A 27,223-nucleotide genomic window follows, 5' to 3' on the forward strand; every position below is an offset into this window, starting at 1 on the left:
AGAGAAGCTTGGATGAAGACAGAACAGGATTGCTAACTATATGAAGTAAACCTGGATGGGATAGTCCTGTTTTTCTCTCCACTCCTAAGGTAGTAAAATTTAGTAACAGCCCCTATGACCTGGAATGAAGGACAAAGATGTTCCAGGTAATGCAGACACCTTTTTTTTTTTTTTTGTAATTAAATTCTCTCACATGGTTGTCACAAGACTAAAATTAATCAGTGTTTCTTCTAACAGACTTGCAGGAAACTGCTAGTGCAGGAGGAAGTTCCTGTTACAGCTGACATGGCTCAAGTTAAGACTGCCTGCAATTCCAAACACAAACTGAGTTAAGTGTAAGTGCTCCAGTCAGCTTGGGATGTGGTACAAAACCACTGGTCTCAGACTTCAGATGCGATATACGTAAAGCTCAGACCATTTCTTAAGGACCTGCTTTGAATCACTGCTGCCCAAGTGACTAACACTAAAAGCATTCTTGAGGCCACTAATTTCGAACATAAATATGACAGTGGTTATTTCTTCCACTTTCCTGCACAGGAAAATACAAGAGGAAATACAAAACCAATAGAGGAAAGTAAATAGTAAATAGCGACTGCAGCATCTTGCACTACGAGCTCCACAGTCAGACAAATAGTTGTTATTTTGCTTTTCAAAAATATACAGGATCAGGATTTGTGAGGGTCTTGCTACCTTCATGAAAGAAGCAGACTACCAGACTCTGTACCAAGAATCATCCCTTTTTGTCACAGATGAGCATGTTTAAATTATTGGTATCAGAAAAAAAGTCTTGGTAACTTCCAATACAATTTTTTTTTTTACTGAATAAAACCTCACCGCTGTGGAATGATGTGGAACAGATCCACCTCTCTCTTCTGTGTCCCAACCTTTAGCTTATTCTGCCTGTGACTTTATCTACATGCATTACACCATTGCCTGTGTCAGTTTTCCAAGGGAAGTAGTAGCACTAGGACAACATAAAAGCTACAGTTGCAAATGATGATGCCCAAATCGAGGTCATTCACTTCTTTAGAGATGATCTTACGAGCTGTCTGAAGTCTCTTCATTGAGCATTGAAGTAAATATTCACAGTGCACATCACCTACCAGAGCCTAGTAACCTCCTGCCTCACCCCTCAATATTTCATTTCCATACACAGCACTATTTCAACACTTAAAGTTTCTGATTCCAGCCCTAGCTGTGGAGGAAATAAGAACTCAAATATGTTCAACTGCATTTTCAAAAATCACTTGCAGACAATCAATGAGCTGGATGAAACCATAAGAAAGGACCAAACCAAGTCTGTTCCAAAAAGTACTATTTGAAACAAGAAACATCACAGTTAAGCATAGACATGTGAAGACTTTTCCTTCACCACAGGTGCCTCACAAAACCAGAGCCAGTGCTTAGTTAGGAAGCTTAATCACTGAGAGTTGCAAAGATGAAAGCTATAACAGTTATCCAAAATCTAGAAAGAGCAAGACTTTAGTCCAGATACACTCACTGCCCAGTAATAGAGCCATGTACCAAAAAGCAAAGCACTAAAAAAATAAATACGATAACAATGTATGTGGAAAACAAGAACTGGCACCTAAATCCAATAGCGAGGAGCAGTAAAACGAAAAAGCATCCTTGCTAAAGATTCTCATTTTAAAGAGGAAATAAAAAGATTAAATATGTTTGGATTCAGGATTTCTTAGCAGTCAATCTCGATTTTAAAGAAATGAAGTAGTAAAAGCCTTATGTAGCATTTAGATTCTTTACATGAGGGCATGCACCTCAGCTTGAGAGGAAAGGGCCTCAGGTTAAAAACACTGCATTAAGCAGTGTTGCTGCAGCTTGGCAAGTATTCTTCATGGCACAAAGTAAGATTCCGACCATTCCTGAATCACTGCAGTACTTGGAGAAGATGATTTCAAAACATATTCAAGCAGTAATTTGTTTCAGTATTTTCTTATTTCCATGAAAAAAGTTTCAGAACAGAACACTAAGTGAAGAGTCAGGTATTCTGGCAGAGGCTTGTAGTGTGGAATATCACCGCAAGAATCTTTTTATTTCCTATACCACAGAAGGTGGAGACAATACTAGTCATCACTGCAGAAGCAAAGGAGAAGTACATGTTAGTAAAACTTAACAGATTAGGTAACGAATATAGTTGTGCTACTGTTATTAACTTCACAGTTACTCTAACAATAGAGGGAATAGTTGCAACAGAGTCAGCTGTTGTTCCTCAAGTTCTGAAATTTCATTACTACAGGGGTATGGTTTGGATCTCCTGCACAGAAGCAACAAACTTGTAACTGGAAACGGATTGTATTTGTTATGATTAAGTAGTGCAGTTGTGCTACTCTAGTTCTGTCTTGTGAAAGAAGATTGAGGGAGCGAAACTACTGATATTTTTTTTTTTTTTAGAGAAGAATGAAGCTCATCCTAGAGTGCTGTTCTAAAGCCTTACCTACAATCCAGTGTTGCTCAAGCAAACAGGTTGACAGTACTCCATGCACTCAAATTCTAGCTTCACAGAACAGTTATTGCACATAGTCCTCAAGTAGTAAGTGCCGATACACAAAAGCTCACTTTTCAAAGGTTGCTGCCAATCCCCCAGAGAGAAGCTACAAAGAACTCCATACACACACGCATTTTTATTTTAATAAATAAAGTTTTACAGGCTCAGGCTTTTTTTTTTTTTTAAATCACATATACAGAACAGAAAAATGCCTGACCAAGTAACGTGAATTAAAATACTAACCCTGGGAAGGAATGCATGCCCTCTGTAACACTGAAGACCTTAACTGAAAAGGGATTTCCCATCGGTAATATAGTAATTTACTTCACAGATTAGACAACTTGAAAGAGATGTGGCCAAAGCAAAGAGAATGACCCTAAATGGACCGCTTGTCTTTATAAAGCCACAACAGTGCAAGGAAAGCCAAGAGCACCAATGCCTCCATTTTCTAGTGTTACTGGTGGATGAATATGTATGTCTTCACATCCTTCAAGCAATACATTCTAACCACAAGTAGAGAGGCTAAGCACAGCAGGTATGCAAAATTATTCCATTGGAGAACAGATATTGGATGACAAGGTAATGTTACATTTCAAGATTTTAAATTAGCAGATGCTTTTGCATCCCCTTCGGTATGGCAGTGGAACAGATCCCACCTTCTTTCATAGAGGTTTAGTCCAAGAACTTCCTGTTGGCATTAGCACCAAAGAGAGCCACTCTGATTTCTGGCATCATCTGTTGAGAAAAAGTACATCAGTTACACACAATGGGCAACACAATTGCTGTGCATTCCTCACTGCAGGCACTGTGTGATAGCTAGGCTAGGCTTCAAAATTAAGAAGTCAATTCATTTGAGTTTTCGGAAGCCTTTATCTGATCACATGTTGCCTGCTACTCTATAGTCTTAAAGGACTACTGATACTGCAGCAAAAGAAAGAGATGCCAGAGAGAATTTTTTTACCACTACGGTATAGTAGGTCCCAGTCAAAGTTTCTAGTACTCAAGCTAGGTTCGGTAATTCAAGTTAGCCTTAGCATTTCAACATCTTGACTGCAGTGCAGTCATAACTAGTCTTTCAGCATCATAATTCCTAGAGTTCTACATTCATGCTTAATTCAAACAGCATCATTCTGGGAAAAAGACATGCTTGTTGTGGAGAAGCACAAACAGTAGGTAATTTGCTTCTTTCTGTTAAAAAACAACTTCTTACTTGTCATCCACATTGAAATCTGATCTGTTACCAGATGTTACCACATTGGAAACACAAGGATTTAATTACAAGAAAAAACTAGTTAATTATATCTTACGTTACTTTGGCTGTTAGAAAAAACTTACCTGCTGGGCTACAAGGTCCAGTCGGCTTTCCAGGGTATTGGAAACCTTAATTTTACCATCACTGTTATAGATTTCAACACCTCCAGCACTAGAAAGGGGGAAAAAAAAATTTCCATGAAATTCAAGATACATATCAAACTCAGAATGTGGCAGAGAGATTATCCCAAATCAGTGCTTACAGGCAAGTCAGATACATAGGTAAGATTTTAATTAAAAAAAAAAATTAACTATTTTTCATCATATCTTAGTAGAAGTCAGCACAAAGTGATCCATTGAAGCAGCAGTCCAAAGTATCTTTGGAGTTATTTGAGACCACAGCTCCATAAAAGGGTCTTCATTAGTATGATCTAAACGCAAGCAGAACTATGAAATTTGTCACTTCTAAACAGCTTCAGACTCTGCATTTTATTATTAATAGACAGCTTTCAGATTTTGGTAAGGAAGAATGCTATCAGAATATGCAGCTTTGTCCCATGTTCTTTATACTATATGGAAACAGAGCCTTGCAGACATAAACCCATCAAACAATTATCCTGTAGCACCTTATGACCTTATGCACATGAGTGCATATGATATGCACCTTGTGACAGTTATTCTCTGCTTCAGTACTGTGAATCAGGCTGGAGGTCGCACAAAACTTTTACTGGCATTTTTGATTGAGACTGTACTTGCCTCTGGAGGAAACTGCAGAGTCTGTGCTTGATTAATACAAAGAAGTGCCAAATTCCACTAGAACAGCAGCAGACACACTGTGGGAACATTCCATATATAATTTCCTGAGACTGTTCTAGTAGGAGCTGTGGCTTGAAAAGTAGCATTAAGTTAGTGCTCTGTATAAAAGACTCCCATTTTCCTTACATTTCCTCCGGCAGGAAGTTGTCTTGGTCAATATGAACATCCACATCCCTTTTTGTGGCATTTTTGTAGATGGGAATGCTCTTCTGTACGGCACTCTAGGATACAAGATAAACCTCTCATTAGCATTGACAAATGCTAGTGCACCACTTGGGTTTGGTCACTCATTCATTTGCAGTAATAAAACACAGTGATTGACGCTTTTTTTTTTCTTTTAGAAAATTAAGCAAATGTATTTCAGCATGGCTTTTGAGACAAAAGCAATTATTATTCTTAACATTGTAGCAATGTCTAGAGTTTCCTAGGTAATACTCAAGCAAGCAAACAATCCTAAACTTGAAAAGCGTACTTGTTCTCTTGCATTGCACATGCAGCAGAGTGCAGCAAGCAAAGCTTGCTTTCTTGTCACACAGATAGGGCCTGAGCAGCAAACACTTGCAGTTAGGTCTCCGCTTTCATGAACAGGATACTGTCATACTCTTCTAGGTGTCTTACCTTCACCATAGGGAGATCCCGTTTCCTACACCGAACAACTAGTCTAGGCTCAAGCAGCTGGTAGAATCCCTGCACAAGATAACCATTGCAGTATCAGAAAAGTAACAGTTTAATTGTCTTAGAATTATTTAACGTGAAGAAAGGAAAGAATCTGATCAATTTGAAAACCAAAATTTGACAATATTAGCCTATTTTATTTAGTTCTTTGCTTGCAAGTTCACCTCATCCGGACATTCTGAGAGGACAGCACCAATATCTGGGAAAGGGCCTCCAACTATGGACTGTTTCTTTGTTAGCTTCAAGTTTGGAACTCAGGTGCAACTAAATGTGTATCATAGGATTGAGTTGTTCAGACAATGTACATCTATACATAAGGACCATTGCTGTCTAAGCAGACTGAGCGTGCAGCCAAGCTGATATTCTATGCAGCTCTCGGGGGAAGACACACAGTAGTTTCAGATACCTGTTCTAGTAACTCCTGCCCTGCAGTTCCTGTAGTAATACACTAGAATAGATCAGGTTTAGTTCCAGTTGGAGGGGACCCACAACGATCACCTAGTCCAGCGGCAAGTATTGATGAGTACTGATCCCTCACTGGATCAAATCTAACGAGCCAAGACAAATGTGGTGAGCTTGCAAGAGTGAGACAGGTTTGTTTGACATACAGCAATACCAGACCTAAGTGTGACAAAGAAACAACATTGAATCGGAAGTACAAGCTGGTAGGAAACACTGTTTAGTGTTTAGTGTCTGCCACCAAACTGCGGACAGCAGAGCTCGCGGCTGGTTTCTGTGAGTTTACAGCTGAAGGACCAATTCACACCAGGGGGTGGCACTAGTGGTCGCACGATTCACCCTGCCAATGCTTACTGGATTTTCAGCAGTTAATTTCTGGGGCTTGAGGACGGCATCCTAGCTAAGCAAAGCTTTGATTTTAGCTTTGTATGCCTGCCACAGATGAGTGTCATACTACAGTAAATTTGTCAAAGCCAGGACTTATAAGTCTCAAATGCGGAAAAGATTTCTAAAGTGGATTAAGTATCGACTTACAGGTTTGGAGAAACAGCTTTTGCCAAAGCTGCGTTTCATCCAGCTAATTACCACAGAAGCTTAATGTGTGCAACCTAAATGTGCATGTTACAATGTATGTGCATGCATCTGCAATTATTCTTATAATGGAACTGCTGCTTGCTATACCAGGTTTTATACCTCAAAATAAGCTGCAGCCTTATGTGTTCAGAATCCAAGATTGAAAGATACAGCAGAAGTGATGTTTAAAACTCAGAGATCACCCAGCAACATTCACTCTAGACGCCAATACAACTGTAACCTCCAGTGGGTTATGTTTGAAGAAAGATACCTAGGAGGATAGGGCTGTGATCATCTATTTGTTACAATTCAATATTTACCTGTAGAACTAGTCCATCCAGCAGTGTCTGGTACCTGGCACTCTCCTTCACCACCTTGGCAAGTCTCTGCTTGGCCTCATTCAGCAAATCCTACATTCAGAAGAAATCAGATCAGCAGAGCCCATCTGTTTGGCATTTGGTTTCATGCCTACCAACTTTCTGTACTCCTATTATAGCTATCACACCCTGCCAACACGTAAACGTACACTCCAGCTGGTGTTCATCCAAGTTAGACCTTCATTTCTGTGCATGGCACAATATCCTTTCCAAACAGTTCCCTTCTCCCTGCCCTGATCTGAACCCATTATAACCTGACAATAATTTACTTTTCATGAAAAAGTGAGAAGTTGGTAGTAAAAGAATAGTATTTATAATATTAATTCAGACAGACGAACTAAATATTGTGCAAATCACAGTCTAATGTAAACTAATAAAGTTGTCCAAACAACTAATTTTTTCAGCTTTGTGGTTGAGCAATCTAATTGATCTTTTTATCAAACAATATTCAAGTTAAGTATTTTTAATTGTAAGTAAATGCAAGTCAAAACTTAAAAGTGAGAGCTTTTTTTAATTGAGCGCTTTTTTTTTTTAATTTGAAGTAGCTGATTTCGATTATCTTTATTCAGCAAATCTGTATCAGATGAGAGCGAATTTTTAAGAAACTGAAGTTAACTCAGACACAGGGCCTAGAACTGAACCATCACAATTACCCCAAATAAAGAAATTGTATAATTAGGTATAAACCTTTCTTTACTGTCCTGCCTCATAGTGTTCGAAAGAAGAGTGTACAGTAACACAGTCAGTACTAAGATATAAGACCACCACAATTTAATGTCCCAGTCAAATCTACTTTTAATGTCCACTCTAGACTAACAGCAGTTCTGGGACTGCTCATCTCTCTTGTTCATAGAAGAGGCAGAAGATCTGATAGGGTAAGAAAGAGCTAGCAGCATGTGACTTTAAAGGTTTTAAAATGACGAAGAGTGTTATGCATTACTCAGAAGCATAAGGTTGAGTCAGCTGATAAATGAGGAAGAGATTACCCAGCAGAGACTACCACAATAGAGTCAGCTCTTTAGCCACCCACCTTCCTCCTCTCTGTGAATAAAATCTAAAGTTTGAAACTAGGTTTAAAGCATCCATAAACTGGCCATTTTCTTCTGCTAACTCCCCTTTTTCATGGTAGCATCAACTTGAGTAACATCACCCAATTTTTTATTTTTCACTTTTATGGGTCTCACAGATTTTCCAATAGCTCAACAGCACCACCTAGCCAGAATATGAACACTCAAATCCTTCCTGGGATTGGGTAAAAGATAACAGGAAACCTGCAAACTGTATAATGAGCAGAATGAGAATAGACTACACATTGGGTAAGATAAACATAGTAAGCCTGAACTTCTGTCTCCTGAAAGGAGACAGAAAAACCCACTTAGTGGTGTTTTAAGCCTACTTGCTTAAGCCTTGCCAGCCTGAATGCATAAATATTGCTTCAGGCAAATAGAAGCACAAAGTTCTACTAACCATGCAAGAGATAGCTTATTTCTTTAAAAAGCAGGAACTATTGTCTCCAAATGATAAATACAACATCTCCTCCAATGTTCCTGGAAGAGAACTGTATTTCCCTGAAAGAGCAGGTAATAGAAACTGTGAAAACAAGCTAAAGCAGATTAGTGGAAGTGAAGCTGGACGAAATCCTTAGTGACTTTTCAGAGCAGTTGGGAAAGCCATTTTTGTACTTTGAAGTAAACGTCACCCAATCACAAATCATATGTTTCTTTATAAAATGGTTAAGAACATTTCCGAACAGACAGTAGAAATAGAACCTCTGTGTCTTTACTACAGAGATACTCACCGCAATAAGATCATCCCTTGCCTTCAGGACTTTCAGTCTTGCTTGATTCATCAGGTTGGACATCTGACTGCAAGTTGCATGATAAAGTTGAATCAATTCATCAGACTTTGACAGAAGAACTGCAACATTTAACTGTATGCTCTATATTTAAAGATAACAATACGACAACACTTAATAACAAACCCTGTTGACCTGTTTGAATCTGTTTCTGAACTTGCACAAATGATTACAATGCAGAATCCCATCCTTCCGTGAAGACTCACCAAAACTAAACCTGACATGATCACTTGTCCCAGAGTAACAGACCAGGGTAGAGTTCTAGACAGCAACTATATAAAGAAATACAAAAGATTCTTTCACCACACTTACTAGCAGTTACATTATTGTGGCTCACTTTTGATAATTTCTCCCCAGGAAAAACTAGAAACTCACAATTAGAACTAAATATATTGTCTATAATTCGTCTATTTGCCAGGGAAAAACAGTTTTGTATAAAATCATCAATAAAATGAGAGCCCAGACTCTGAAGTCAACCACCAACCTAAGCAACTTACATTTTCTTTTGCTGTTCAATTTGTTTCTCCTTCTTTTCATAATACTCCATGATTTTCAGCCTCTGTGTCTGAACAAGGCGACCCTTCTCAATGTTGAATTCTTCTTCTGCCTGTAGTAAAAATTAAATAACTGAAGTGGAAATTGATTCCATGGGCTGAAAAAAACAGAATCAAAATGAAACACCCATGCTTTCAGAGCACGTTCATAGATAACCTAGGATGATACAATTTATGGTTCCAGATAAAGAAAACATTTCAACCAATACTCAAGTCAAAGCAAGTTCAGGTGAACTAGAACCCTGCTAACTAAGATACAGCTTATTTTATCAATTGACTGACATGTTTGCTCGCAGTATTTATTCCTCAGGCACAAAATTACCAAATTTATATATCCTATACTGTTCAGCAAAACTCCCTTTATCTGAGCTCCAGGTCTGATTTGTTTTTGTAGAATTGGTGTCCTTTCTGGCTACAAGAGATTCTACCTAAAACCAGGTACCCAGCCCTCAGTGTCCACAAACTTCATTACTTTAAGCAGTTCTTACACAGGGAGAGTGACAATATAGCTATTACTTTTTTATGAAGCCAAGCCAGACAGCATGTGAAAACAAATGGCAATTTTTAATATTTATACCTGAGAACCCAATCTCAGCTTCTGAATTCTGTTTGCAGACCATCAGGAACATCTGATTTAGTACTGACTAAATATTTGTGGAGATCTAAATGTTTAAGGGAGATTAACTATTATTAGTAAAAAATATGCTGAGTACAATAACAACAAAATATTTCAGTATTGGTGGAATGCAGATTGTTCGGGTTGTAAGGCACCCCTTACCCTTTACATGGAAACATCTATGTTCTGTTACTGGGTCTAGTATTAAACTCAGTCTCTTCACTCACCTAAGTAAAGAATTCTGCAAGTAATTAAACTCATGCTTTAGATACAAATTTATGCTTTAGTTCCCCAGGATACCTACTAATTCACATCTAGAATTAAGTCTGCAGGTGGCAGCACAGGTTTAGGTACAGTTATGAACCTGCTTGCAAAAAAACTTTCACCAACAAAATTCAACCACTTTAACTTTCACCTTTTATCATTTTGGTACACGTATGAATGCTTGCGCAACATTACTGGCACTATTGCTTTGATTTTCTACTAATGTCTCTCCCTGACACACTACGGAAGTCAAGCAAAAATTAAAATTAATCCTTCTGGTAACAGCTTGTTATGACAAACCTTAACAGAATTCATAACTATGCAGAGAACTCCCTTAAACCTCAGCAATGTCATGTTACATATATGAGGCGGTGAAAGTTGTTCCACTTAATCCAGTCTATTCACATTAGCACTCAGCTCTCCTCATGGCTTTAAAAAAAAATTTGCATATGAATAAATTTATAGTTAAGAACTACTACTAAAATCTTGACCAAAATCAGCTCTGACTTGTTTTGATTCGTGAAAAGCTAACAAACATTAACTTTATTTGATAGCATCATTTTTTGCTGTGTGATAACAAAACTAAGCACGCTGTAGCTTACAAAAGTGTTCTAGCACTGCTCTGACTGCAACTATCAAAACAGGATGTCAGATCTAGTTTTCCCTTTGCACTTACTGACACTGAATTTCCATTTTTACCTTTGCATCTATTTCTTCAGCCTTTTCATTGGCTTCCTGCTCAATGAAAGCCATCATATGCTTGATCTGTAACAAGAGAGAGAAAATAAAATATTTGCTATTGGAAAGGGCTTCAATAAGAGGAAATATATACATATTTCTTTTTTTATTTTATTTTTTTTCCTCATTTGTACGCTAGACTCCTCCATATCCATTTACTAATTCATATAATAATATTGTTTTTCAAGGAAACAAAATTCAGCATGCAGGTCAAAGAGTCAACTAATCTTAACACAGATCACAAGAAAATATATTTTTTCCCAAATAATTCTATATAATGCTGTTTCACTGGCTGTCGTTAGAAGAATGTGCTTTACATATGCAACTATACAAAAAAAAAACCCAAAGACAATTTGTACAAATGCGAGGCTGCGTATTTTCATCCTTCACTAGTGAGAACAAGTGGGTTTTTTTCCAGATTAGTAAAATAAAAATAAAAACTCTCACATGGTAAAATTAACATAGTCTGTTTGTGGTGATAGTTGCATGAAACATAGAAGAGTAACATAGAGTTCCGGCTCCAAGTCAGGCATAGATGGCATTTGAATGATGAGCCTTCCACACTAGATGATGGGTGAAGTAAAGCAATGGGCTACTGACCACCCTGGTCAGACCTGTAGAACCAGAAGTTCCTTTACACACCTGAGAAATCTTTCTTGAAAAAATATAATAAGTTCTGTAACAACTTACAAGGTCATTAAAAAAAATGCTGCTATATGGTTTAACTCAAAAGGACTTCATAACGAAGTAGTTGCATATTAGTTTGGAGGAGCCGGGAAACAAGTTCATCGAGACCACATCAAGTATATCACATGCTGCTTTAGAGCATTAACATATTCGACTTGAAGAACTTTTCTGAAACTACCTCAAAACTCTAAAAAGCGCAGATCCAACAGCTTGAAAACAAGGAGAGCAATTATACTGAGTTCTGCTTATTTATCACATGCTTTTCTAACTATCACATGCTTTTCTAGGTTCACATTTGGGGCAGACCATAAGGACTCATGCCCTACCAAACCGCAACTTTGAACAGGTATAGTCCTTTCCAAGGGCAGATGGAATGGACCACATACTTGAGCTGACCATAGAAACTCACTGACTTTTTGCTTGCACTTAGTGATGAGGCACACTTTGCAGACAATCTGGTCTGAATAAACTTACTGGAAAGATTCTATTTATACAATCCCATGTTAAAATAAAAATATTTCAAAGAGATAAGAAAGGTGCCAATGTGAAAACTGAGTCAACGTGCAGAACACCACTATGCCCATATAGATGAAAAAACGGAAGTAAACAGACAAGTGGAAGATTTTATGCGTGTGCAGTGGAAGAAGTGAACAATAGTATCTACATCCTCAAAGTCAAATGAGCAATTTTTCTTTTAATTCCAGTTTGCCACACTTTCAAGTGCATATCCACCTATGGCATCAGTTTCCTACCCCGCTCATCTGATTAGATGACTGGGTGAACGAAAATTTAGATCTACTTGCATTTCAGAAAGGACATGAAAGGCAGACAAAATATGGAAATAATTTTGCTAAATAATCTATTGTTGAAAGAGACTAAGGACTTCTGTAGAGCAGCAGTAACCCTTATATTATTAAGCCACTTCCTCCAGTTTGGTTTGGTTTCCAAATTTTGAAAAAGTACTTTAAACAGTTCTAGGTGTTCAAGAAACGTTCTTGGCGTAACAAAGAAGAATAAGATGGAAGCAAGGTGATGAGACATGCATTTCCCCTAGTCTGATAAGACTGAACAGCATTATTTCCTTCAAAATCTGTTGTACTGAAATCCCTTTTTGCTTTTCATAGCAATGAAGAGAGATCCTAAGTAAGACTTTCACCTCTATAAATAAGATTAGTTTTAGCAAGACAGACTAAAGTGGTTTTTTTTAAGTGAGATATTAATTTCAAATGAATTTAACAACTTTTGCATAGTAGTATTTCCTATGGAAAGGAATAGAGAGTTCTTCCCATGAGTAGTAGCGTGACTATCCTTTCCATGGGAAGTTTGAGATGTTAGTCTGGCTTTAGCTGGAAGTGACTAGCCAAACTGGACTGAAATAATCTATCAAACACTATTGACAGAACAAAGCAAGCAAGTTTATCAATGGGGAAAAAAAATCTTAATTAGAGATTATTTTCAATATTAAAATTATTGAAAGTGCCATGGCAAGTAAAGAGTTCAGAGGACCAGTTGGCAAGTTCATACTAGGCTTATATACATGCAGAACTGTCATGCCACCAGCAGTATTCTCTTTTCCAGTTAATGGGATCATCTGAGGCTCAGGAGTGTAAAACAATGAGAGGAAAGTCACAGATCTGAAACGCTATTAGCATTACGTGTTTAGTGTTTGAAGTTCAGGTCCATGGTGGCTGAGCAAGACCACTTGAATGTCAGCTTTATTTTTATGATCTTCAGGGAAGAGGGAGGAAAAAAAAAACAAACAAGCTTTGAAGATAAAAGGCAAGAGAATGTAATGTTACAATTCCCCTTTTGCAGAAAGACAACCTACTGATTTTACTTTCAATGTGATGCTTCCTTGCCGAGAGATTATGTTTACTGAATGAGAAAGTGAGACACTAAGCACTTATGATGCCAAGGACAAAGAGAACTTGGCTGATCTGCTCATCACCTGTAGGAAACTCCACAGACCAGTGCTGACTGGATCCGTGCAGTCTTTAACATGGCATGCCATTTTCAACCCAGCTCAAAGCAGCTTTTTTAGGCGAGGGCAATGTTTACTGTCAACAAGGACAAATTGTCCTGCCTCAGGAGGAAGTGTCCACAGTCAGACTTCAGGGCTGTAAGTTTCCATTGCAAGAGAAGCCCAGGTTGCACTACTCTGCTTAGGATACAAAAGTGAAAAAGGCATTTGAAAACGCTGAACAGCCTATCCAAATGCTAAGTTACAGCTAATTAGATGTAGTATAGCTATAAGAAAATGAGATGGAAAGCCTTAGAAAGCAACACCTAAAAGGACAAATACATTGCCCTAGATAAGTACTACCTGCCCTAAAGTGCAGTTAAACACTGTAGACAGCATGAAGGCCACTCATGGTCCTTTTCATTCATCAGGCATAGCGTCTCATTTAAATGCTTCAATAAAGTTCACCAATGAAATAAAGTTCAAGTAAATCAATGCTGCCAGGGAAAAAAAAAATCGTTTTCTTCAGAGATTTCTCTTTCTCACTAAGATTCCCAGAGAATATCTTTTCCCTTCACCAACCCTTGCTTCCCCAGGAGAGCGCCACTGTTGTGGAACAGTGGGAGAATCCAACTCACAACTAAAACGGGAACCGGCCGCAACTGGCTGCAGCCGCTTTCCCTGCTGCTGGGTTCCGAGCTGCCACCGTGCCTCTCGCTCCCACTGGCCTTTCACTAGCCGGACGGCCCTGGGGCTCAGGCACACCTGAACCCCACACCCAGCACGGCTTCAGGGCAAGGAAGCCACCTGCAAACCGCCCCCTCCGCCGCCTCGGCACCTCTCTTCTCAGGCTGGGCCCGTCCCATCAGTTCCCCCGGCCCCGAGGCTGCGCGCTAGCACTGGGGCTGAGGCCTGCGGCCCTACCTGTTTCTGGACATCGGCATCGCTGAGCGCCATGGCGGCGGCGTTGGCGGCAGCGGGGACCGGGAGAAGACGGTCGAGGCCGTTGGCGACGGCGAGCGGAATCAAATCCGGTTCGGGTCACAGCTGGTGCCGCTGTGTCACGCCTCCCCGCCTACCTTCTCCTCCGGGCCAATAGAAACCTGCGCTTTGGCTGGCGTCACGGGGGCGGGTCCGTGCGCGCGGCAGACTGCCATCTTGTGGTCGGGGGCGGGTCTCGTCTTTCGACCCCTGCACGGCGGAGGGAGGGGGCGGCGCGGCGCGGCGCGGCGGGTGCGCGCCGCCATTCCTGCGGGGGGAGGGCTCGGCGGGCGTCCTTCCCGTCTGCCTGGGGTGGTCGGGGCGGCAGCTGAGGCCAGGCCAGAGAGAGGTGGTGGAAGCCCCATCCCTGGAAACGTTCAAGGCCAGGCTGGATGGGGCTCTGAGCAACCTGATCTGGTTGGAGATGTCCCTGCTCCTTGCAGGGGGGCTGGACTAGATGAGCTTTAAAGGTCCCTTCCGACCCTAACCATTCTATGATTCTAAGTGTTCGTTACAAATCTTTGTCAGATGCAGCACTTGCTACACCCGTGCTTCTCCATGACTTATTCCTGCTTAATTTTTGGGATGCCTTTCAATGTGAGAAACTTTTGTTTTTGTAACCACAAAAATCTGTATGTATTTTTTTTTTTCCCTCATGTTGCAATTGTGTTACAATGCAGGGAGTAACCTTGTATTTTGGAGCTCGAGAACACTTTTCTTTCAGACAGAATCAACGTTGAAACGGTTGGAGCTTTATCCAGCCTCGCTCTCCTCCCGCGGGCCCGGGCGCTCTGTGACGCTCCACCGCCTCGCGTGGGGTCTTTGTTGGAGGCTCTGAACCGGCCAACCTGCACCTGTCGTCACGTGAACCGGGTCAGGGCCGCGGAAACCAGCTGCCGCCTGTGCTTCTCCTCAGAATCTCGGAGGAAAAGGCGGAGGGGTTCACACACGGTAACGCTCCGGTTCCATTTTCTTTTCGAGTTTTTGCCTTTAAGCGCGGAAAACACCCTCACACCGCTGCCCGCCGTTGCACTGCAGGCCCAGAGCCCCGCCCCCCGCTCGCCGCCGAGGCGGAAGGGAGGGCCGCGCCTGCCCCGCCCCCTCGGGAAGTCACGCGGCGGGAGAGGCGTCCTGCCGGGCCCCGCCCCGCGGCGCGGGCCCGTGACGCGCGACAGCAGCTGCCGTGACGTCATGCCCTCCTCCCGCCGTCCGTCCCCCACCCCTCCTCCTCCCCGCCCCTCCATCATGGCGGCGGCGGCGGCGGCAAATTAGGGCAGAGCTCGCATCGCCTCGCGCGCGCGCGCGCGCGCGCCCACCACCCCCGGCGGACCGACCCGGAGCAGCGCCGCTCCTCGCCCGCCCCGGCCCGCCCCTCCCTGCCCCCCCCCCGCGGCGCTCGCAGGTGAGGAAGGGGGTGGGAGCGGGCGGGCGGGCGACTGAGCCCTTTATTTATTTATTTATTTATTTATTTATTTATTTAGTTACCTGCCTATTTATTTATTTATTTATTTTCTCCCGCCCCCAGCCGGGAGTTGGGTGGGGGGGAGCGGCCGTTGGGCAGCCTTGCGGGCGCGCGCCCGCGCATCTCCTCCTCTCCCGCCCCCCCCCCCTCCTCTCCCGCCCCGCGCGTTGTCTGTGAGGGGAGGGGGCCGCTCGCCGCGGGGTCGGTGGCCGGAGAACTTCTCCGCGGGGGCGGGGCGCGGCGGGGGTCACGCCCCTCGGCGCCCGTTGCTTCCACCCCCGCCCCCGCCGTGGCTGCGGCTGAAGGACGCGTCCCGGGGCAACGCTGAGGGCCGGTGGGGTCCACCTGCGCGTCCTTCCCCGGCGGGCTGCGGGCCCCAGCCCCCGCGGTGTGAGAGAAGGGGCTGAGCCGCCTCCGGCCCCCGGAAGCTGCCGAAGGGTGGCGGCAAGGGGAGCTCCTCCGCCGTAGGGGCCGCGGCCTGTCCGCCCGCCCGCGGCAGCGCGTAGGCTGCGGCTCCCGCACGGACCCCACTGGCTGACTCATCCCGGCTTTTTGCTCCTTGCTGTTTCAGCCCGGATATAAATATCTCATTCATCGCCGTAGTAACTGAGTAGCTTACGCTGCGCTCTCGCAGGTTGCTTGGCCGCCTCGGCTGTGCCTTTGTCTGGCGCTGTTAAAACTTAGAACGAGCCCTTCTGCCTTACCTATCCGTCCTCCTGTTCGCTTTCAAACCCAAGTTGTGCTTGGCAAATTAAAAAAAGAAAGCGAATGACAGCTTGTTAATGAAAGCCGGGTTTGTAATGATTTAATATTGTGGTAAGATGGTTTAAAGCTAGAAAGAATTGAAAACCTTTATAGTAGCTAACTCATGTAGTTTTTGTTTTTCTTCCTAAAAAAAAAAATTAAACCATTTGCCTAGAATGCTCACTTAATTACATGCCCCTTTAAGGTCAATGAAAACCACTGCCCAAATAAATGGCTGTCATATTTCCCAGTATTTCTATCCATTAAGCACCTCTAGAGGATCAGTAATGGATGTAATATTGATTCATTTCCAGTAGAACTCTGTAGTTCTCAGCTTATTAAAAACAATCTTCTAGTCATACCATCGTATATTGTTGGAAAAGTACTCTGAAGAATTTATCTTCCGACTTGATTGCAATTGAGTGCTTTGGAAAGTCCTACCTGTTAGGTGAAGTGTTTTCAAAGACAAACGGCTGCAAGGTTAAACTAGTCTGCACATGCAAGTCTCATCCAAAATCCCCACACAAGCCTTCTGGAAAGGTTGCAGACGCTTGAATATTTTTCATCTTGTTGATACGGGGTGTGGTTTTATAGACCTGGAGCTCCTTGAAATTTGGTAGGTTTGGATAAAGAACACTGTGTAAAATGTAAGGCTGTAGATCAGAGTGAACAGAGAGTGGTTACCTGTTGTAGAGATTGATATCAGGAGGACCACCCAAACCTGTGAATCTATCAGTGGCACACTGCCCTAAAAATGATTTGAACTCGGCTGCTACCGTTTTGTTGCTCTGCTAAATCTCCCTGTCTGTGCTTCGGTGAACACTCGCTGACTGAGACCATGCGTGCTTTGAAATAATTCTCCAGCAGCAGGAAGTATTCTGCTAGAGCGGCAGTCTTGGATTATTAAGTTTGTAGCTGGTAAGTGTGGCTTGGTAACCTCGGCTGTAGCTGGGAACTGCATCCAGCCCTAGACTGACTCCATTTTCAAGTGGGACTTAACTACGGTCATGGTGGTGGTGCTATGTGTAAAAGGAAGGCAATCTGTGACTGTGCTATTGTTTCTGTTTTAGTGCATTAGAAATCTGTCGTGATATTGCTCACCTACTGTTTTGTGTGTAAACAGGCAGCAAAATGCTTTATAAGGCTACAGCTCTAAATGCAGAAGGCAGATCTCTGACCTGCAACAGTTGGATAGATGCACAGTAGATCTGGGTGGCAGATGGTGAACTGTTCTTACGGGCAGTATCATAATGCTGTTGCATTTTGTCTTTTGAATGATGCACGGTAAATGTAGTTTGATGCACGCTAGGATTTTGCAGGTAAAAACTAAAACATAGCAGAGCCTCATCGCTAGGGGATTATATTCACTGTATTCATTGGTAGACTTGCATTGCCCGTTATCTAATGTATAACTCTTCTGTGGATTAGGATGTGACAGATTGCATGAGGAAATGTCAGTCCGACTGGAACTCTTCTTCTCAGGTCGGCTGAGCAGCTCAGCCCACGTGAAACAAGTGACAGCGGGGTCAGAGGAGTAGCAAGCTGAGAAAGCTTCAACAGGTGTAGTCACTCTCCCAAGGGTGCAGGAATTGAGAAGGGGTATTTTTTTGTAGGGAGTAATTGGTAATAATTTTGATATCTTTAGATTGAAGAGGCAATATTCTTGCAGTGAATCTGTCACACCAGAAGTAACCCTCTTGCCCTTGCTTTGAGGCTTATGTAGTCTATATAATGTCTTATTTCCTCTGCTCCGTTATATCTCCCATACAAGCCTTTGTCTTACTCTCTTAAACAGTTTCTGGACTCTCTTCCATTTTGCTCTTGTAGTGGAAAGCTCTCCTTCTTCTGCTCTGGTCTCTCTAGCTGTGTGTCCTTTTTCAATCCCACTCATTCCTGAAAAATGGCCTTTTCTGAGATGTTTACAGTATCTGAGTCAATATTTCTCTATTTCTTTTTGTAAACAAAAACAGTCATTCACATTTCAAAATGAGTAATTCAGTTGTTGTTCTGTGGGCTCCTCTCAGAGGAGGACCAGTGATTCTGAAGTGATTTCCAGTCTGACATTCTTTTATGTCAAGCTGAAGGTGGTACTTCCATTCAGGTTCTTAAGTCTCCCTTCTCATTTCAACGTAAAACTACCTCTTAGAATATATCAACCAAAGACATTACTTTTTTTCATCCAAAGCTTTTTTTTCTTCATTCTTTTCCCAGGGAAATATTAACCACTACTTAAATAAGCTGTGGTCTGATTCTCTCTTTTATTTCATCTCCTCCCTCCAGAGCTGCTGAGCTCAGCATGCTGCAATTTTAGGCAGCCTGAATTAGGCCTCACTGTTACAAATGGATCACTGTGCTGGTACGGAGTCTCCTGCTTGTTTTGATCAACTGTTTTTTTCTTTCGTTTTCGGCACTGATTTGGAATTATGTTTTGAAGAATAATGTTTGCTATATGTTCAGACTTGTTCTTTGATCCACCGCGTAGTGTCTAGGTGTCTCTGGACCATCCGTCAGACTGATTCTTTCAGGACCAATCAGTTCAGGTTGTCTGGAAGGGTCCCCATTCACTGTGTGGGCATTGCGAGAAGCGTGTTGGTTTCAGGACTGTGGATCTCTACTGAACAAACTGGAACTGAAATGTGCTGGGGAGCTTTTGCTTTTTAGTGAATGGCATTTTTCACACCTGGTGATGTGAACATGTGATGTGGTGATGTTATCTGGGGATCTGGGCTGAAGAGCTGATCTATTGTTAAAGGATCCTAAAGTCTTCTGAACAGTTATTTTTATCCAAATCTCCCTGTTCTATTAAAGTCTCAGTTTATAGAAGTGGCTGAAGGGTAACTGTGTATTGTGCAAAAGCTGTGCTTATCCTGTGCTGTAATTTCTTACGTTTCTGAAGCATGATACATTGCCTGTAGAGCACTCTGGGATGGAGACAAACCAACACAAATGTAGGATTACTGCTCCAAGGGGAGAGGGATGAGTGTTGTTGTCTCAAAGTTTCGACATTGGCTCCTTCCTATATAAAACACTGCTTTGGTTCAAGCCATAGCAAAGACTCAACGGAATCTTTCTGGTAAAGGATTTCAGGCATTTTGAAATACTTGGCAAGGGGCAGGGTTTCCAGAGTATAGTCTTAATTGAAGAGTTCTCTTCTGTTCTCAATACTGAATGAATTTCAGAAACTAGAGTTGTTAAAGATTAAAGAAAGAACACTTAGCCAGTCATACAAATTCTTTTACTTACGTGCCTTTGAGTTTGATGGATAAATTTTTCCTTGCGAAGCTACCTACTCACACAGTAACCATGCCACAGTTCTGTTTATCCTCAGTAACTAGTTGTACTGTTGTTAATCTGAATTCCTTTCCAGGGAGGAGGGGGGTTAGAATTTAGCTCAGATGTCTTGCATAGCTAGACAGGTCAATGCTTTTCTTTTGCTTGCTGTGTTTATTATTATTATTTTTAATCTTTAGGCTTCATTTGCAGAGTGTGCTTGGTTTGGGAACCTGGTTATTTCTCTTAGTCTCAAAGCATTTCCAGTTTAGTCTGGAACCCTCTTGAGATGTGAGTTCTGTCCCCTGTATATGTTCCCCCATTTTTCTCATTCTAACTGCTTTAAACGTTAAACTTGGTTTAAATTTTTCTTCTGAATGTAACAGCAGTCTCAAACTAATAAATTGTCCGGCTCCTTCAGTATCTGTTAAGTAGCTGTTATGTAGCGTGAACTTTTTTGCGTGCCTTTCATTTAGACATTTGTTCTGATGGCCAAGAATGGGCTACAACATTACTCTTTGAAGTGATGGAGAACTTAATTTTGAGAGTTTATCTTAAAGCTCTAAATATTATTATTTGATTCATCAAGTTGATAGCATGTTGGAAGTAGTTCTCTAGACTGTTCCAAATATAAAGAGCTAAACCACGTTGATTAATCTGAAACTTCCTTGCAATCTGTTGTATGGCTTTTTCCCCAATTCCTTGTTGTTTTCTGAGATTTTATTTTTTTTTTACCTTATTCTCTATGGCTTTTTAAATTTTCTCTTTACCTTAGTTTTTCCTGCTGTTCTTATTTGGATATTTGAAAAAAGCAACAAAACGATTAGAGTAAACCAGGGAAGTTCCTTGGCCGGATGTTGCCATTAGGTATAGATTTCTTCTCATAAGTATTAATGTCTGGGTGAGAAATCCAGGACACACAACCATCTGTTCTTCCAATCCCTACAATGATTGTGGAATTTCCTCTGTTGACCATATGTTTTCCATTGCTGTTGGAACAGTAAAATGAATTTGAGGCAATTGTGGTCACTTTTTCTGCATTAAAATTTTTAAGCATCATAATAGAGAATCTGAGAAAACAGAGAATTGGGAAAATACTCATCGGAGGTTTAGGGGAAGAGAGACTCCTCAAAACCTGTGTTTTTTCCTCAGTATTGTAGTTAACTAAGTCTTCACCATCCCACAAAATCTCTTTGTGAGAATACCTGTGTATTTTTGTGTGTGGTCAAGTTGGGAGCCATTAGGAGGCAAACACGTGGTGAGGAACTGTTCAATTTGCTTTAATGTGAGGGTATGTATGTCAGGCAGGAGTGAGAAATGCCACTGGCAGCAGGTAGGTGGGGCGCTGGACTGGAGGGCAGTTGGTTTACTCTGCACGGTTCTTATTAAAATAAGAATGCATAGGATATCAGGGCAAAAACCTGGATATTCATGATTGTTATGTAATTCCTTGTTATGTATGAGTTCATGACCTCTTGCAGCCTTATAAAAAAAGAAACAAAACACTCTATTCTTTCCTTATAGTCTTCCTCAGTTACCCAGAGAAAACCCTACGTGTCCCATAACAGCACTGCTGCGTTGCAAGCCAACCTGATGGCGTCCTCTACTGCTGTGCCTGTAGGATTTCACTATGAAACAAAATACGTAGTTCTCAGCTACCTGGGACTTCTAACACAAGAAAAGCCACAGGAGCATCCTCCTCCTTCAACTCAAGGTAATACTTGCATATTCATCTGTACCTGTTTACACATGCAACTGTATTTGCAATGAATTCTTCAGCTGTTTGTCCTTGGATGCAGAATGTTAGCCTGATGTTTAGTGTAATGCATCTCTTATTTTATTCATTTAAAATAATGGGAAGAGCTGCTGATGGAAACAAAGCTGTTTGTATTTAGATTACTGTATGAATTGAGCTACGCCAGGGTCAGTTGGTGTTTATGAAGCAAATAAGTGGCTTTAGTAGCTGTCTTGAGGTTAGGAGGGATGGATCTATATTATCTTTGTTGAGCCATCTTGAGAATTTGAGCCCATGCTTGCTTTTTTTGGGAGGCAAGTGGAAAGTAAGCAGGGGTGAGGTGGTGTTTACTGGCCTAAACTCTGAGCGGTGACTTGAGCAATCTCATGTGCTAAATAGTTTTGCCCTATTATGTTAACGCTTCTGTTGTTGTCAGTCAGCGGTAGTGCAGAGATACGAGGCTTAACGTGGCCTATGCTGCATCTATTTATTTATTTATTTTCCAGAAGTCAAGGACTACATGAAGTCAGATGGAGTCAGAATGTTTCTTCCAGAACAGATTTATGCATATAGGAGGTTAAATAAATAAATGGGAGGGAGAATAAAATGTTTGGTAGATTGTGTTTCACATAAACCTAGGTAGTAAAACTTACTTTATTTTGTGGTGGCAAGCACTTGAACTATGTTATTTGTCAAGATTGTTTTGGTGGCTTGTCACTTCTTAGTGACATTTCAGTCACTACTAGTTCCTGTGATTCAGAATTTATTCTGCTGAAAGGCGTATTAAAAAATAAAATACAGTTTTCAGTCTCTCTTTTTTTTTTGAAAAAGCATTTAAGTATGCATACTCTGTCATTTACTGAACTTACCTGTCATGAAGTGAGAAATTCCTGAAAAGAAAAGATAGCATCAAAGTTATGACAGAATTAATTTTATCAGTTTGGCACTAAAGCATATAGCATATGCTGGTTGTATTATATATCATTTATAATATTAATTTTAGTATAGGTGAGGTATATCTATTACTTCCACTTTGACTGCATCTGTGATTCATTGAAAGAGAGGCACCTTAGTGCCAAGATGGTGTTTCATAAAACTTTTTGGAAAACGTGCTTATTTTAGCAATAACATCTCAATCTGAATATCCCGTGTGGGATAACTGGGCTTTAACTGGAAATGTATTGAGTACCTGTAAAGCTACAGTGTGGAAGAGTCTACTTTCTTCTGTAAATGCAAGATTCAGAAAGAAAACTTAGTGTTGAAACTTTATTTTGATAATCTGGCTGTAGTTACCTTTGAAATATTTGCAAATTGAGGGGAAACCTTTCAACTGATTCTTATTACTGAAACCTCCAAGAAATATTTGAATTAAAGAGTGATATTAAAACTTTAAAAAGAGGAAGCTACAAATGCTTAAATAAAAATTTTGTAGTCGGTTAAGAGGACTTTTAAACTCCTGAGTAAAGATATCTGTTGAGTCTACTTTTCAGATATTATTTGGCTATTTCAGCTTGAGTGACAGCAGGCTATAGGTGGATTTACTATTAAAATACTCTAAAGCATTGACACTCTCCAAGTCTGTTGGAAAGTTTTCTTGTTGCTCTAACCTTCCCTTCTAAACAGGAAATTCTCCTACGTTTCCCCCATCCTCACTCCCAAAACCAGCCAGTGACCACAACTTCTCTGCTCCTGATTATCTTTCACTATGGTTAGATCTCTCTTTCAGTGTTTTTACTGCTATCTGATCAATGACTCTGGATAATAAAATATTTTTTTCCTTACTTTTAATCTGCCATATTGTTTCTCACTCTGTTTTGTAATGCCTTGGATGGACTTCAGGCTGTTACTGAACTAAGTGCAAACACTGTATCCTTCTGCTTCAGGATTTATTTTCGTTCTTTCCTAACTCACTTTTGCTTTTCTGCTTTCCATGCTCCCAACAGCTTTCATTTGTCTGACAGTTACTTTTTTAAAAACCCTTTCTCCTACTTCTTTTCTCATTGCTTGTAATAGAACACTTGTTTCAGCTGCATGCCGAGGGTGTGTGTGGTAACAGCCGTGTGCTTATTTTGAAGTACTGTATGCATCTTCTTTGAATATTAAGTAGTTGGTATATACAGTCTGTATCTCATCGTCTGGCATGTGGTTGATGCCTGCTTGTGGAGAGCTGTACCGAAGTGTTCTGCTCTATATGCTCTATATTCTCCCCTGGGGAGATGGTGAGAGAAGCAGCAGCCCACAATGGATATTATGTTACCTGCACCGCCTAATGCCCTGCTGGAAGGTAGCTGGGTATTACAGTAACAAGCGTGGTCTGAGAAACCTGGTTAGAACAAAAGAGATGTGAAAGCCAGTAAATGAAAATGAATAGTTGTTGTGTAGAATCCCGTCATGAGGAGGAAACTTTGGGTTTCTGGTAATGAAGACATATGAGGGATAATAACAGTACGACATGACATTTTGCTTGCTTGTTTTTCAAGCTCTATCATCCATCGTTGATATAATGTCTTGACTGATCCCAAGTTCCTTTCATTGATTATTTTTGTGTAACTTTAAAATTCTGGTCAGTAGTCTTTCTACGCTCTATGGCTGAACGCTGTTGATTTATGAATTGAGAGGATTCTAACACAAAGTACCTGTCACTTAATCTTATTTTGCTTTTATTTGGTTATTTTGCTGATAGACCTTTCATGGGAAATGAAGCAGTAATTTTGGCTATTGCCTGTTTCTGTTTTACTTGCAGAACACTTCTCTCTTTTATGTGTTTCATTAATATGAGGTATTGACTATGATATATGCTACTTTCCCTTCATATATTTTTCTTAGATCCAAATAAGTCCTTACTCTTCGTCTGATTTCTGTATCATATTACAGTATAAGGGAAGTATCCAGAAGGGCTGGCTTTGTCCTCGCTTTGTTAGCGTCTTTCATGTCCTGCAGTGTCGGAGGGTGAGTGACTCCTCTAGAGGGCGGTTCAGAGCAGGATCCCAATGACAGTCACCTTCTAGCCCCCGCTGGAGAATCTGCTCTCTTCCCATTACACGTAGGCAGGACATGGGGAAGTAAGGCACACCAGGCATAGTTAGTATTTCTGTACCTGCCTTGAGTCTCCTTCTACAGCAGTCTCCTAGATGTCAGTGAAGTTTCAGCACTCCAGTTAAACTAGAGAATGTATCCAATGGGTGAAAAAACAACCAAAAAGCGATTTTTCCCAACAGGCGTGGTACTATTTTTCTCTCTGCTAGAACTGGTAGGAGAAATTGTCCATTCGCCTTCCTTTCCTCCTGTGGTCATCTCCCACAAACCTCTGCTTTCCTGCATTTTATACTAGAGAGTTATTTTTCCAATGTATGTCTTTTTGTTCCAAAAAGTCAGATAAGAGTAAATCTTTAAGATATTTGTTAGATTTCAAGTTAAAACGTCTCCTTTTTTTTTCAGACATAATATGCTTTACAAGACTGATGATTTTCGGAGGTATTCTATTCAGTGAAGAGAAAACTCATACAAATTACATAGAAAATGACCTCACTGTATTTCCTTTTGGAACTCTTGGTTGTTCTTGATTTTGTTGCAAGAAAGATAGCTTCAATTGCAAGAGCTAATAACACTTCTGGCTTGAAGCAAAGAAGGGCGATCTAAGTCAACATCTGATTACTACTTTGAAGTTTTTTATTTAGATAGCTTTTCTTCAGTGGAAGATCTGAAGAGAACCATCCACAGAATTCCAGGCTCTTGAAGAAAAGAGAGTTTTATGGGACAAACCAATCTTTTAACATTAGAGCTCTATAGTATTCTGTAATTGATTTCAGTGTAGTATTCTGTAGTGGATTTCAAAGTCTCCAGAGGAAAATCCAGCAAACTTAACTGGAAAATAGTTTGAGAGATGATTCCTATTACAGTTTTGGCAGAATAGTGATTCTGCATAGCACTCACTTCAGTTTATTTAAAGCAAAGTCCATTAGCTGTAAATTCTGTTACTTTTTGGTAGGTTTTCAGGTAAGTGAATAATACAAATTGCTTGGATAAATCTGATCAAACACACATGATAAGATATCATCTGCGTAAGTTCGTACGGTTTGAGGCAACAGACAAGTACAATTATTTAAAATGTGTGGAAGCTCTCGGTTGTCTCTTCATTAGATTGTGGAGAAATGCTTTAGTATTTTTTCTGAACTCTTGTAGTATCTGTAACTACTGGTTCATACACTGAAAATAAGTACCGACTATTGGAAAACATTTCTACATTTTTCCCACTGAAGTTCATGCTCATTATAGAAGCTTCCAGTCTGGTGCAGTTGTTAGTACTACTTACTTTTTAAGTGAGTCAAAGTACTTTGGTTTTGTGATTCAATATATTTGTATTATAAATTATTCTTTCTGTTTCATCAAGGAGTAGCTTTTAGTGTATTTGTGTTTTTTTATTCTACTTCCCCATGATTTGACCCCATCCTGTGACCCTGTTACTATAATGATGATCCTGAAGGAAAGCAGTTTTTCTGTGTTTTTTTCTGACAGAATGAGAAAACTTAAATAATCCCTTAGCTCACATAGTGTCTGGAAGATTTATAACCAGTGCCATTAGTGCATGGTGGCAAGAGGTGAACAAGGTTTTGACAGTTTTAGAGTTTCCCTGAGGTGCATGCTATCCACAGTACTTGATTCCAATTATTGTGCACAATGTTCTTTTGAGCATTTGTTTTCTGTTTTGGAACTACTGTATGAAGTGCGGTATAAAGTGATCAAGGCATGTTAGTGGTTTCCCACACACATTTCATACAGCTGAGCAGTGTTGAACTGGGTTACTGGGAGAAATGAGGTTTACATTTATTTGTTCAGTTGCTTTGGTTAGAAGTGAACTTTGTTACACTGCTGGAAATACCTGTACAGATAGGCAGGGATGGTCAGGTTTCATGCCTTGTGGGTGAGCTCAAGGGTCCTCAGCAGCCATCCCAAATCTACCAGTAGTACTTCTTTTATGTGGTTTTGACTGTCACGGGTTGGATAACAGTCATTGCAAGATTTTCTGTCCTCAGCTGACATTTGCACTGGCTGTTGCAGAATATCTTGGTTTTCTTTGTACTCCATCCCTGTGTCTTCACTTACCCATCATAGTACCTAATGTTGATCTACAGGAAATGAAGGAGTTTTTGAGGTGGTTTTAGCTTAAATTAATAACTCATTCCTTAGAAACATTCCTCTTAGGGAAAAACATACCTACTTTGGGTGAAAAGTTACACCTTGTGGGTCAGACCAAGCCAGCTTGTGGTAATGAGGGAGCTACTTCCTGAACTGAAGCAAGAAGAGGGAACTTTTGGGGTGTGACTTGGAGAAGTAAGAGGTGATCCCTCCAGGTATGTGATTTCCCGCTTAATTAAGCCTCCTCTCTGCCCACAAAAAAAAAAAAATTGACTGCTAGTTGGCAATGTCTTGTCTCTTTTTCGTACTTTATATTTTGGCCTTTTTTAGTTTCTTTTAAGCTGAGCCTTCTTATGGTTCATAAAGAGCTTCTTTTAAACATTTCTGCGGTCAAGGGCTACGTCTATGTGTGGCAGTCTGTGTTCTGGAGTTTGCTGGAGTAATGGATATACTTTCCATTAAAGGAAACAGATGAATATGTTTGTACAGAGATTTTGTATATTTTTGTCACATGTCGGTGCTTACAGAAATTTTAGACACTTACTCTCATTGTTTTAAAAAGTCTGA

The 27,223-nt window shown here is 40.8% G+C and overlaps 2 protein-coding genes across 4 annotated transcripts in view; one reads left to right on the plus strand and one right to left on the minus strand.

Annotated features, from left to right (window-relative positions):
* Positions 1-2,620: 2,620 nt before the first annotated feature.
* Positions 2,621-14,382, minus strand: ATP6V1E1 (ATPase H+ transporting V1 subunit E1). Of its 2 annotated transcripts, XM_010128128.2 has the most exons (9): positions 14,253-14,382; positions 10,643-10,708; positions 9,007-9,116; positions 8,453-8,519; positions 6,598-6,687; positions 5,189-5,257; positions 4,697-4,791; positions 3,839-3,926; positions 2,621-3,238 (listed from the first exon to the last, which is right to left on the minus strand). In XM_010128128.2, exons 1-9 carry the CDS (start codon positions 14,283-14,285, stop codon positions 3,176-3,178), a joined length of 681 nt encoding a protein of 226 aa, XP_010126430.1. In that variant the 5' UTR covers positions 14,286-14,382; the 3' UTR covers positions 2,621-3,175. The 2 variants fall into 2 exon arrangements, with proteins under 2 accessions (XP_010126430.1, XP_086611888.1); XM_086755762.1 differs by lacking the exon at positions 5,189-5,257.
* Positions 14,383-17,073: 2,691 nt separating this feature from the next.
* Positions 17,074-27,223, plus strand: part of BCL2L13 (BCL2 like 13) — a 37,817-nt gene continuing 27,667 nt past the window's right edge. The window contains exons 1-2 of one of the 2 annotated variants that reach the window (XM_086755780.1): positions 17,074-17,433; positions 21,310-21,499. In XM_086755780.1, the coding sequence (XP_086611906.1) occupies positions 21,379-21,499 (121 nt within the window). In that variant the 5' untranslated portion in view covers positions 17,074-17,433; positions 21,310-21,378. Of the gene's footprint in view, positions 17,434-17,973; positions 18,076-21,309; positions 21,500-27,223 lie in introns of those variants that run through there. The other variant, XM_010122699.2, reaches the window with a different exon arrangement.

The sequence above is a fragment of the Chlamydotis macqueenii genome, chromosome 1 (genome assembly GCF_036417535.1).
Source record: "Chlamydotis macqueenii isolate bChlMac1 chromosome 1, bChlMac1.mat, whole genome shotgun sequence".
Classification (NCBI taxonomy): domain Eukaryota; kingdom Metazoa; phylum Chordata; class Aves; order Otidiformes; family Otididae; genus Chlamydotis; species Chlamydotis macqueenii.

Coding starts and splice junctions, on each gene's coding strand:
- ATP6V1E1 (XM_010128128.2), bottom strand. CDS start 14,285: ATGGCGCTCAGCGATGCCGATGTCCAGAAACAG. Junction 6,688..8,452: donor CAAGGGATGATCTTATTGCG/GTGAGTATCTCT, acceptor TTCTGAATGTAG/GATTTGCTGAATGAGGCCAA. Junction 4,792..5,188: donor GGGATCTCCCTATGGTGAAG/GTAAGACACCTA, acceptor CTTGTATCCTAG/AGTGCCGTACAGAAGAGCAT.